The sequence below is a fragment of the Diadema antillarum genome, unplaced genomic scaffold (assembly GCF_040938485.1).
Source record: "Diadema antillarum isolate AM-2024a unplaced genomic scaffold, OU_Dant_1.0 seq00000244_RagTag, whole genome shotgun sequence".
Classification (NCBI taxonomy): Eukaryota; Metazoa; Echinodermata; class Echinoidea; order Diadematoida; family Diadematidae; genus Diadema; species Diadema antillarum.
This window is the reverse complement of record NW_027271288.1, coordinates 1,047,354-1,061,489: the sequence shown is the minus strand read 5'-3', so window position 1 is coordinate 1,061,489 and position 14,136 is coordinate 1,047,354. Positions and strand designations below refer to the sequence as shown.

The 14,136-nt window shown below is 37.2% G+C and overlaps 1 protein-coding gene across 1 annotated transcript in view; it reads right to left on the bottom strand.

Annotated features, from left to right (window-relative positions):
- Window positions 1–4,565: 4,565 nt before the first annotated feature.
- LOC139729530 (tubulin monoglutamylase TTLL4-like) overlaps window positions 4,566–14,136 on the bottom strand; it is a 19,150-nt gene continuing 9,579 nt past the window's right edge. The window contains exons 10-13 of the mRNA XM_071640456.1: window positions 12,869–13,079; window positions 11,734–11,804; window positions 6,974–7,074; window positions 4,566–4,926 (exon numbers count right to left, since the gene is read on the bottom strand). Coding sequence (XP_071496557.1) covers window positions 4,767–4,926; window positions 6,974–7,074; window positions 11,734–11,804; window positions 12,869–13,079 — 543 coding nt within the window. The 3' untranslated portion in view covers window positions 4,566–4,766. The remainder of the gene's footprint in view (window positions 4,927–6,973; window positions 7,075–11,733; window positions 11,805–12,868; window positions 13,080–14,136) is intronic.

Below are 14,136 nucleotides of genomic sequence, written 5' to 3'. Positions count from 1 at the left end.
GAGGTCTTAATAAAAGGAAGGTTCTTTTATGAGGACCACTTTGTTTTAACTTGTTTTGTTTTTTTATATCTCAGCCACTTTGAATTCAATTTTTGTCAAATAAACTTTGAATTCCTTCGAGAATTGTATGCTTTTTCACATTTCATAAGTGGTGTCTAATTATCTTGCAAAAGGTTAAAATCTGAATCCCCAATGTCAACCAAAACTATATGATCCCTTTAAATTTGCACTGGATTGTATCACAAATGAACATTCTACTGTCAGCAGCTTTTCCCTTTTCTCTGTTACAGAGTATAAATTCACAGGTTACATCATGAATTATGCTTGAAAGTAGACCTCAACACATACGCCTACTGGCCTTGATGTCATGAGAAATCACAGAGCTGGGATTCCATACAAAATGTGTACCATGAACCTGTAGCAAAATGGAGACAGGATCATGAGCTAGGTTAAACACCACCAATCAAAGTGCAAGAATGAATTTGAACTTCTCCAAGAACTCCTGTGACATTTTTCTTAACCCATTGAGGACGAGTCCCAAGTATACTCGGGCAAGTGTCTATGGGAAATGCGTGTTGTAGCAAAATCAAACCGTCCTCAACGGGTTATTATCTACATTTGGCCTCATTCATATGACAGTCCATAATGTACTTTTCCAAGAGTGTGGTTTGGTGAAGTCACTCATACTTCTCAATATATTTCATATTTCATTAATGAGACCGCCATGACTGAATGGGTCAACATCACCCTTCATCTCCTCGAATCACTTTTACACATAAAAAAAAACCTTCACAAACTGATTCTTGGCCTTTATGGCAACAAGAACTCTTTTTTGTGTTTGTTTTGTTTCTTTTTTCATCTCCAACGTGTATATAACATCCTATCAGTATAGAATGATGTGGGATGTGAACACTCCAATGTTTCTCACTACATACCTCACACATTGACACCCATAGGATGATAGACTGTTTGTATTTACAAGAAGTCAACTAGGATGACAAGGCATGCCCAGCGTGATATCAAAGAAACCCACCACAAAGTTCTGCAACCATCACTAAAAAACTCTGTTAATATTTACAAGAGCCAAAGAAGGTGAATGAGTTCAGCTAGCCGAGGCCACCTGCCACCAATGTCCCTAGACTGAGGGGAGTGTGTGGTGAACCAATGGACATCCAGCATGGCACTGATAAAAAGTCTAACTAGACAGGATCTGATGTGAAATGCCCTTTAAAGAAAAAAGAACATAATTATACAGATCTTCCAACTTACCCCCTCCCCCTCCCCTGAAAGATGAACATAATAATGAATAATCAAAGTAAATATGTATGCAATTCAGATTATGAATAATTCTCATTTAACACTAACTGGTTTTCAGAATCATGAAATGGAAGTATAAAAATGAGACGGCAGGGTGTTATTAACCCATGGTCATCACTTCATACATTATTCACTTTCTGCCTGTATTAACTTTTGGCTAGCTACATTGTATGTGCCTGATGTTTCTTTCATGCAATTATGTGATCTCCCAAGATTGATATTATCCAAAAAGAAAATATACAGCACATATACCAGAAAACAAAAACCTATTTCTCTTACTCCATTTTCTACATAAAACAAACTGACAGAAAACTGTCAATAAGTAACTTCTGCCTGAGCTGTCCACATTATAATGCACAGTAAGTCAGGTGTCTCATAAAGTAAAACAATCCTCTTTTTACTCTAAATTTAAAAAAAAAATTCCTGTCACACAACCTTTGTCATGTCATACTGTCAGATCTGACAGCTGACTTTAGATTCTGTTTGCCATGTGGCTGGATATCCACTGGTCCACTACGCTCCATTACAATACCTACTCTATCCCACACCTACTCTATGGATTGTGCTATTTCTGAAGTAAATACTTCATATGTCATATTACCAGGTCCCAAAGCTTTGAATAATCAGTCAACAAACAGTCATAATATTCATACCACCACGAAACAAGAGCTTGCCTTACTGATACATAAAGTGTGACAGCCCACAGAGAACAATTCTTATGTGAAAAGTTGCCATGGTTACACCAAAGTCACAGAAAACAGTGATTACTGCCAAAATGTGTACATCCAACAACCTGAATCTCACTCAACTTGGAATCAGAGAAAAGGCAGCGGAAGATAGGCAGCAGCAGCATTTCTAGAAACATTGAAAACAGAAGACTTGTACACAAAGACACACAGCAAACATGAAGCACAATAGAAACAATGGCAGAAGGCTAAAATATACTTCATAGGCACATCCTTACAAACTGTACAACCCGAGCAACCTGTCAATTTACTCTCATAAATACACACTAGCTTGTAATTATTGCTCTAACCTTTACCTTCCATAAAACAATTTGCAGTCATGAACATCTCTCCTGATTAATAATATATCTCAGAATTGCACGGCGATTGCATGCATCAGAAAATGACAATTTCAGTTTCACGTACATCACTGCAAATATACAGCTGCATTTGAATAGCAAACATAACATTCTTCAGAGGATATCTTGGCATATCCAGGATCAGTCTTCACAGTAGATCATGTCGTACTTTCTGTGAAAGAAATTCTTAAACCAGGGCCCCATTTTATCAAGCTGTTTTATCAAACTTAAATATGGTAAGCCAAGCGGTTGCTCTAATCATTGTTAATTTTAATAGCTAAAGTTGAAATTTGGAGATAATAATGATTATTCTTTCATTTTAACACACATTCTTAGTTGAAAGTGTATTTTTACCCCAATGTAGATGAAATATTGACATATAGTCGTACTATGTTAAAACGTAAGGGGAAAAAAAAGGGCACGCATATTGGCACTTCATATTCCGGTTGTTAGTAAAGTCATGCGTAACTCTACGAACAGCTTTATAAAACAGGGCTCAGCTCTTGTATGTCTTCACAGATTTCATGTATACAGATAATATATGGTTGTTGATCAGTGAATTTTTGTAAAGTTGTCATTATCTGGTTTTGTTTTGTTTAAGGGACCTCAGACCAGCATTTCAAAAACACCATACTCAGCCCTGATGTCACCTATTTCCAAGATGACAGCTTCTCTTACTGCAACAAAGATGAATGTTTGTTTGTTCTGGTTGAGCCTCCCCTACATCACTAAGACTATAGTAAAGAACCCATGAAGGCAGCATGACATAATGTATGCGCCAAATACTTCGCAAGGTTTTTATTTTCGCGAATTTCGCGAGTCAACTGCTATTCGCGACATTAAAGACACACGAAAATATTGACTCTGATCCCGATATGAATGTGATGTATGCGTATTCATTTCTCTGTTCAGTATAGGACTCCATGATCACAAATTTAACCACCCGCGAAATCGCGGGAAGTCTCGATTTGCAAAAATTTAGACTCGCTAAATATATGGCGCATAGAGTACATCACTGTTATACATCTATCTTTACAGTTTGTGGGAGTTTGGATAAACTTTGTTCTTTGTCAGAGAAGAGCTTCTAAATTTGTTACTTCATATTCAATAACAAGTAATCAGCAATTTGACAGAAAAAAAGTGTCCCAAAAATCTCAAATCAAACGAAAGAATGAGCATAAATCTGTACAGAGGTCAATCAAAACAAAACCTTTTTGTTTCGCCTTTTCCTTTCTTTTTTTTAAAATACTTCACATGAAACCTTGACACACATCAAACTTATGCTGCTGTAATTTGATCATCGTTTACACATCACTTCACACACTAGCATTGGCGTGTGGAGAAACAACTTGTTCCCATGTCAGGCACTAGCCACTCCGGGTTTCAGCCACCACACTGTGATGACATTTACAGAAGGCAACATATCAACTTGACCTTTGTTCAGGGGCCATGCTTATCTCTAAAGACAATTCCACCCATGAACAAGTGCAAAATATTTTGTCTTGAAGATGTGATACAGTTTGAAGACACATGAGAAAATCAACTGCTTCGATGTATGCTGGTCAGGTCAAAATTTAGATGTTTGACTTCACCATTTGTTCAGGCTATTCAAGTGAATTTCTGGATAATATGTACTTGAATTTGTTTCAGAATTTCTCATATTGTTCTATTTCAAAGAATACCCTCCCATCCCTCTCTCTCTCTCTCAAAAAAAAAAAAAAAACAACCACGAAAAAGAAAAAAACATCTTTACAATAAAACATGATTTCAATCTGCAAAAGTTAGTCTGCATGCATGATATATCACATTCCCCTTTCTGCTTCACTCTGTGAGATACTAAACTACAACTTGTAACATATGACAAACAAGTTAGACTACAATCAACATGAAAAACTTAACACAAGGCAGCTCAGGTAGACAGCCAATTTGTATATTCAGAAACATTTAGAACACAGAAAAGTCATCCTTTGTCTGTTTGACATTCTTATCTGTATGCACTTAAATCTCTTTGACCTCACAAAGTCCATAAGGTGTTGATTACAGGCACAATGTGAGTTTTGATACACACATATTTGTGGTCTCATTGTGGAGTATATTACCTGGAAGAACTGATTTCCACAATCATGGTTACTAACAACAACAAAGTACATTTTGACTACTCAGGATAGTTTGGTAATCTACGAAGATGGTGAGGAGGTTTTCGCTGTTTTCCATCCAGCAGAGCAACCCTCTTCCTGGTGCCACTCAGCAGGTTGCTATAGCGACGTCTGAGGGACGGGGTGTGCTGGGTCCAGCTGGTGATGGAGGGTTTCTTCTGCTGGGGTGGGATCCTATCTAGGGGCATTGGGGGCAGGCGGGTCCCACATCAACTGGGTGAGGTGCTGCCACCGTCTGGCATGCGGTGCAAGTGAGGTGGGCGGGGCACCTGGTGTCCTCCATGAAGGGACTGGGTGCTGCTGGAGGATGAGAGGGAACGCACTTTGCTGGGCTTGCGACGAATCTTGGGCAGAGAATGAGCCGAAGAGCTGTTGGTGGATAGAAAACAAATGAAGGCTCATCATAAAAAAGTTTTACCTCGCTACATTTCCAATAAAGTTTCATGTTAATTTCTTGTTGACAAGGTCATACATGTAGGTCCTGCTTTGTGAAATAAGAGTACTTGTGAACAAAAAAGACAAAAAAAAACAACAACAAACAAATTATATTCTGTGCTTTTGTTGGGGGTTTAATTTTATTTTCCATAGCCAACTCTTATAAATAATTGAACTTGGATTCTACAACATTTGAGGCTTTCTTCTATTTTTGTAACAGTTACCTTGTCTTTTGTTTGGCGGAAAAAAAAATGGATCTTTACATGCATCCAAAAATTAATTGGTAGATTGTTTGATAGATTGGCAGTGCATATTCTTAGATATATGTTATTCCTTCATGAAGAATGGACATCAAGTACTAGTAAGTCCAGAGCAAATCAGAGTATCTCTCAACAACTGTGTTGAGTCATATTTTCAATAACTGCAAAGTGGCAGAAGGGTTTATCTGCATTTCAGCCCTAAAAATGTTCATGCTTCATTTTGAAGAAAGGCATATCTGCAGATACATCTTTCTGCCAAAGAGAATGGTCTCAAGTCTGGCTTGATACAGTGTGACAAAACAGAGTATAGAGGTTAAACTTCTAACAAAATACCAAACCTTTTAAGGGTGTATTTATCAAATCATTTCTGGTGTAGAATTAAGGTTTCCAAACAACTTTCAGGGAGATTTGGGCAGGTGATAAATGCAAAGCTGTTTTGATTATGGGGTCAGAAACACCTATCTGAAAAGACGAAAAAAGTGCGATCACAAATGTGTTTGAGCCAGAAATGCATTTCTGTGGAGATTAAGCGCAAAAATGTTTTGAAATGCGTTTATAGCTCAAACCTGCCCACGCCAATCACACATCTGAGCTCCTTGGGTCAAACTGCGCAATGAAGTTGAGCAGTGACAAGGCCTCTCTTTTGACTCACAATAGAGAAGATAAACGCAGCAACTCAAAAAACATGATTCGTAAGGCCGTTGTAAATGCATTCTGATAGTACATTGTACATGTACATGTAGGTATTGCGACTTGTTTCAAACATGGGAAAGATGATAAACACTGTCCAAGTTGATTTCGGTCAGCTTTTAAGATATAAAGCAGGGCAGAGATAAGACATCATACCAAAACACAACTGTCCTCCATGAAATGGTATCATTGAGACCATTTCCTCTTGGTAAGTGATTGGTATCACAACAAACAATGCACACTTTGGGAAGTTCATAATCCTTGAAACAAATGGGCCCCAGATCAAGGGACTTCCTGGTGCAATACAATGGTACACGACTCATCAGCTAATATTGGTACGCTAATCATGACCAATCATGGCCACTGGTCATTCCGTGTTTATATCTCATCATCAAACATTACACTAAAAGATCATATCTTGAACACAGAACTATGTGATTGGTATTCAAACTGACCCCAGTTCATATTAAACAAGATTCATAAATCTCAGTGTTATGCCATATACAGGAATGGGTCTGTTCCCATCAAAATTATAACCACTGCCCTTATTAAATTACCCAAGCCATGTAAATGGCATAAAAGTACTTTCTTTATCCGACCAGTCTTCACCGACATATAATATCATCTTTTCTCTATTACTGAGCTTTTGATTTGCGATGCAAACACTAAAGATGACGCTATTGGGCTAAAAATGGTGTTCTACACATGCGCAAGGCAACTGTTTATATTGTTCAACTCCAGAGGCTGTGTGTTGTCTTAGCATTCATATTGCACATCTTAACACGTTGAGGACAAACAAATTTTGCTACAACACGCATTTCCCAAAGACACCTGCCTGAGTATACTCGGGACTCGTCCTCAACAGGTAAAGCTTGCTATTGACATACATTGAAAGGATACTCTTCAGGGTTATCATCAACTTTAATTTGTTTGCATAGGACAGGTGGAAGAAGGTTTGGCTTGGCAGACAGCCTAGCTAGCTGTGGGCCTGACTGTAGGGCCATATAAACGGCATGAAGAAACTATCATACCTCTTCTGCAGTGAAGGGTGAACAGGCATTGGCAAGCTGCTGGTAGGGGCGCTAGATGTTCGCTGTTCCCTAACGCCAATCACACTGGAGATTGGAGTCCACTGAAAACAAGACCAGAAACACAATTCTTATTTTGTGTGTCCAAGGAATAAAAAACAAACAAATAACTCCCAAAATAAAACAGAAAACAAACCTGCCATTAAAGGGGATGGCTAGTAACCGATCAGTGGGAATCAGTTGGAATGCTGAGGGATGATTGTTCCAATCCTTGTGGGATTCATTTTAGAGTACATTATATATCTACTGTTGTGTGAAATTTATTTACTTCACAACGGTCTCATATTCAAGTAATGTGCAAATTAATGCCCCGTCACTGACCAGGCACGCTAACCTGGAAACATTAAACTGCACATTACTTGAATGTGAGACCATTCTGAAGCAAATAATTTTCACACAACAATAGATATATAATGTACTCTTAAATGATTCCCACAAGGATTGGAACAATCATCCTCCAGCATTCCCACTGAATCCCACTGATCAGTTACTAGCTTTCCCCTTTAAAATAGGGATAAAAAGAAACGTCATTGACATACTTATATACAGTGGACTCGCGTTATAACGAAGTCCTTGGGACCGACAGTTTTCTTTCGTTATATCGAAATTTCATTATAACCGAACAAATAAACAATAAAAATACATAGAGTGGATAATGCTGCAGCCTGAATTTTTACTTTGTTGTGACTGGAATTTCATTATAACCTTGTTTGTTATAACGGAAGTGCATTGCACTTGCACTTAAATGTGTATGATGTTATAAATGAATCTGCATCTGAAGAAAAATATGAAAAATCCAAACATTCTGGAAATACTATTCTTTTTTTTCTGCTATGTGTAAGAGTCCATTGTGAGCATGATGCTGCATATAATGACCAGATGTTTGGAGAACTGCCCTCATTACTGAACTCTCCATCAAGGCCTATAGTAGCTACTCACACTACATAAGAGATACTGATCTCTGCTATAATAATCTGGTGGCTCATAATGTGCGCCATTGCATGAAGAGATAGCATATTACATATATGAGCATACCTGGGCTGGAATATAAGATTGCTGCAGTCATCAATAAAATGTGCCTATCTTTCTTACGAAATACACGTTTTCAAAAAGAAGTTACTTTTCTTATTTAATGGCAATGTACAGACATTCTTGGCAATCTCAGGGCAAAATAAAATGTATTTGATAACTTGTTTTTGTATCACTTCACATAAATGGGCCTGGAAATAGATTTTAGACAGACACACACACACACACACACTTAGAAGATTTCAGTTTTGAAACATAAAAGTCTTCTGGTAAACTACTGCAAAGACACGATCAGAATTTCATGCTGATAGTTCAGTTCATAAAATCTGTCACTATGAATGTTTCAGTTCATGCAACAAGTGATGTTTCATAATAAACTTGTTCCAGCCTGGGTCCATAAAAGCAGTCTATTCTGGCTTAAGATGTAAGACCTTGAGATGAGAATTTGAAGCAGATACAGCTTGGTTTCCACATGCCGTATAAAAAGATTCTTGAGCTTTAACGACCCTCTCTTGAGTGGTAAACATGTGATAGTATTGTGTCATGTGACAATTGTGAGAGCCTTGTAGGCTACACTATAATGGTGGCTACTCTCACGCAATTCAGTATAGATGAGTAGTGAAACTATTAGTTGGAGCATCACTACAAAAAATGACAATGGATGAATGATACTACAAACTGGTGTGGTTCTACATTATGTTTCTAAACCTGATGAAGTACTATAAATGTACTTTAAAATATCAAAAGCCCTTTAGTATTTTCAGCACACATGTAGCAAACTGATGTTATACGTATTACTTGGTTAAAAAGCTACTGTGTACGCAATGCATTTCGCAAGTGGACAGAAATTTGTGAAATGAAGAATTTGCAAAGCTACTGCCACACAAGACGCAGATGGCCTGTATTGGATATCATGTCCAAGACGGAAAATTATAAAATATTCTGATCAAAAGTGAAAATACTTCTTTCTCATTCCATCACTGTAGTTCTCAACTGTGAATTCATCCACCCTCAAAATTCTCAAAGTTTAAATTAGCGAAATACCAAACGTACACAGTATACAACACGTTAAGAGATTATACCACATGCATGCAAAACATGGTTACATAGACAGGCATCTTGACTCCGACACTTTCCTATAAACACCTTGCAGATAAGATTCTCTGGTTGTATCAAGCTCTGAGTTACAAATATCAGGAATAAATCTAAAACTAATCTTTTGACAGGATGCACAGGTGACTCCTGGCATGCCAAAGTCCTTGGGGCTGGCAGTTTTTTTTTCATCATATCAAAATTCTGTTATGACTGAACAATATAGCACAGGTGTACATCTACATGTAGATATACACGGCTAATAATTCTGAAACCTGTATTTTCACTTCATTATAGCGAGAGTTTCATTAAACCATGTTTGTTGTGACAGAAGTGCACTGCTTTAGCATGTAAACTTTTTGATCATGAAAACTGATTCTTTGCTGCTAGCCATGATGGCATGACCAAAAGATAATGATCATTCAATATACTCTTTCATGCATTTTGTCTGATATGTTCACAGGATTGCATGTAATTGCATCTAGTATGCCTGACTACTGTACCAGTTTAGGAAGAAGGAATTGTATTAGTAAATGATTAATGAATTAATGAGGCACAAGAGAGTAAGAGAAAGAAAGAGATTAAAACAAAAAAGGTTTGATATGTTATATTTTTATGAAAGGCTACTTACAACACTGCGTCTTAGAAACACAGGGGCACTCCACTGATGCAATTTAATGACATCAAACATAAAATATTGAATGGAAAGCTCTTCTAACAATCACACAGCCAAAAGTGACCATGTAAGTCTTAGACAAAGCCTAATCTCTATGCTCTTTTATGCCAGCATCATATAACACACTTGAGCTAATTATCAGCAACCACAAGTGTTATTCAGATCTTTTATATTACATGATTAGAAACCCTATACCACAGTTTAGACTACACAAGTTGATAAATGACTGTGATTTGATAACACCTATAACTCACATAGTAGCTCTCACTAGATCATTTTCTTTCAAGATTTCTACATGCACATCAATCAATACTGAGTATTGTCACTTTGGTCAATGTTCATTTGAATATTACACAAACTGGGGGGATAATGCTGCCTACTATGGTTTGGCTTCAAGAAAAAAAGACAATTCTTCATGTTGATATAATCAACACAACAATATTCAGAGAAATTTGGACACTATTACAACATATTCATCTGGTGTTGTGAGAGCTAATTCAAAAGTAATCAAACTGGGGGGGGGGGGGGGGGGGGGGGGGGGACAAAAATGAAATATGATCACCACAACATGCAGAAAATGAGACACGTCATCATTAAATATGTTAATGTACACAGCATTTTAGCAGTCCTTGCCTTTTCATTGCCGGGATCACAATATGCCACATTAATCAATTTCAAGCAAAGCCAAATTGAATGATTTTAAAAAGCAGCAATCACTGCACATAACTGATCAGAAGGTAAAGACAGGGAAATTCAAATCTGGTGATCCAACAAATGTGGGGTGTCAACACTTTGAGCCAAATTTTTACTTTCATGTTGATGTGATTTAATAGCCACTGTATCAATGAACAAGCCAATATGCTGCATGTAAATAATGATAATAGTAATTCTAAAAAAAATACTGATAATTACTATTGTTATGAATATCATCACTGGTATTCCAAGATAATACATCATTCATTCAAAAGGTATTTATGTATTAACTGAAACAAGAGGATAGAAAAGTGAAAAGTACAGGTAAAGAAAGACTACTGCATTAGCATGCTGGTAACACACACTCTGAGGATCACTGTTCTAAACAGTTCACACCTCTCTATAATACTGACAATATGTAAGAGAAGACAATACTTGCACAGAATGGCATAACGCCTCATCTATTGAATCATTTAAAATTCTTCTCAAAACTCATCTGTTTTATCAGTTATATTTTTTTTTTCCTGGAGGCACACACAGTCAGTTATTAATTATTGTATCACTGAATCACATACATATTCTATTTCTTCTTCTTTTGTTACTGTTATTTTGGTTTTGCATTGTCCTAATGCTATCGTGTGTTCTAGTCTTCTTGTATGAATAGCACCAGTGCGCTTAGAAACACCAGCATGAAGCGCCATATAAATGCAATTATTAGTATCATTATTATTATTATTATTATTATAATGCATATCTTCGACAACCCATCATCAAAACCATTTCTTTCACTGAGTGGATTTAGTTGCAGTGCTAGGCAGTAATCGAGGACATTAATTACTCTTATTTGTCTACATGATTGGTTGGTTGAAGAAAAAGGATACTATTTGATTTATCAAAGCTAGACATAAACATGGGAAATATTAGGCAATGCTGGAAAAGCATGATCCCTTTCCTGCATATTAACCAACGAAGGGAGTTTATCAACAGAGGGCAATGTCTGGCATATCATGAAGACTTGACATCTAATACATAGATAATATCATTCACAGTACTCAGCCAAATGTACTTAAATGCTTGCAACCACTGAAGAATTTCTTGATTCCTGTAATTGATAACTAGGAGGCAGTTTGACTGGTCCTGCTGTGTTGCAATCTGCACATTATGGTTATCACTCAAGCTATGGAACCTGGGACAAATTGACAACTGTACTCACTGTGTGTGTGTCGTCTTTGTTGACACTGAGATGCATGCCTTCAGCACAGAAGTCTTCTAGGAGGCTCAGACCTGTAGATACAGGAGAGATGACTTGGGTCAACAGAGCTGCTTGTAGCTACAGACTGGTTTTTATCAAGTTTGCAACATCACTTCCTGAATGAAGTTTGACTATTCTAAAGGTAAAATTAAACTACAAGGAGAGAAATATCATGCAACTTGGACTAAGATGCCATACTTTCTTTTGTTTTATCAGTGCATATAAATTCACGAAATTTTTACCAATAAAGATGGATCCTTTAATATCAATATTCAGAACAACTGATAGTGATGACTAGCTTTAACTGCAATACTGTATACGCTATATATTTCGCGGGGGTTTTATTTTCGCGAATTTCGCGAGTCGGGAGCTATTCGCGAAATTAACAACACGCGAAAATATTACCTTCCAAAATGAATCCCTTGCCTTGATGATACAAACATTTCAGTACTAGTATACCATGTCGCGGCTTACTGAACAGACCATACTGGCTAAGCTTGTTTATGTACATACAGCACGTCCTCATCTATACTTACGAATACTGTAGAGAGCCAATCCATTATCGCAAGGGGACCACTTGTCAGAAATCTAGCGCGATGGAATTAACCACTTAAAAAATGTCGAATTCTAACTTACTAGTTCGCAGAGTTTGGTAAGTTTTTTTCATGCAGTGTATAACTAGTATCATTCTTATTTGCTAGTAAGTTGAAAATTCACACTTTCTTTGCCACTTCATATTTTCACTGGTCCCCCAATCGCGAATCTAACCACTCGCGAAAATGTGTGACAGCGGCAATTCGCGAAAATTTATGTACGCGAAAATTATAGCGTATTCAGTATCCTACTTTCCATATTATCAGGAAAAATCTATTCACTAGCTGTGATAAGTTTTGATTGCCAAAATGCACACAAAACTTGGACTTGTGAATAAAATAAATCCACCAAATATCAGACACTATATGAGGATTTCTTCATTAAATCATTGATGTTGGCAGTTTGCTTTTAACATGATATCACTGATTAACAAGAGCTTGCATGCCAGACCTAACATCACTATGTTTAGTTTGCTATTGGTCACTGCATTAAGTCATCTCACCTTTAGCCTGCTGCCTGTTGTACTTTCTCACCCACTCATCCAGTAGGATGTTATAGTAGCGAGGCGTGTCAAAGAACCGATGATACTTCTGTGATGTCGGGGAGGGGAAGACACGTTCAAAGCCTCCTCGACGACTGAACTCATCCTCCGTCTGGACAAGATGTCTGATGTCATCAGGGGTCAGTGTGTCCAGGATGGACATTCGACATTGCTGTTAGATCAAGGGAGCCAAAGCAAACAGTGGTCATTCAGAAGCATAACCATGGCACTAAAAACATAATTCAGAATCTTCAAGGATACAGGCACAAAGACAACAGAATGAGTACAGAAGATATTGAAGTGACCCTTTGTGTTGAAATGACTTGAACGCATCCATTGATAGCACATTATAGTTCAGAACTAATGTCCTCAATATGACACAAAAACAGCAGCCAGTGCTCTAACTGTCCCATTAATACCTTTTTGCAAAAAGAGTGAGTTTTTGTTAATCGGGTGAGACAAATTACATATTATTGGAGAGTTTAGAGTTAAGGGACACGGCCGTCAGATGGTAAAACGGTCTATCTCGAAAATTGCTGTTCTGAGAAAAATGACTTTAAAGTTTAGAGGTTTGAGGTTTTTTAGGAGATGGGTATAATGCATTTTTAGCAATGGGACAAAAAGAAGCATATTAAACACTGATAACTGAAGAATTTTGTGCTTATTTGGGGTTTTAATTATAAAATAAATGAGATTTTTGTGCAGATAGACTGTTTAACCACAGCACATGTATACACTCCCGCTACACATCATAAGATGGTAAAATGGTATCTTCTAGATAGACCACAAACACTATGTAAACTGGTCTAACTCGAAGATAGACCATTTTACCATCTGACAGCGATGATTTAAAAAATCTCAGTTAAGAAGGTTATATGGTTTATGTAAAAGATAGCTCGTTTTACCTCCAAACGATATTACCGACAATGGGCTAACTCAAAGATAGACTGTTTTACCATCAAATCTGAAGGAAAAATACAAAAAAGTACCAAGATAGCGGAAATTATCTCTAAAACAAGACATGATGGGATTTTCTCGATAGCACCATTGGAAAGAGCACCCTCACATGTCCCGGAAAGTGAATTTACTTCAAAAAGTCAAATTTTCGAGTTAGACCATTTTACCATCTGACGGCCGGACATTGAAATTTGTAATTCAATGTTACAAGGCAGTGTTGGTGATTAGTCATATTTCTTTAATGAACCAGAATATGATGTGATGAGTTTATC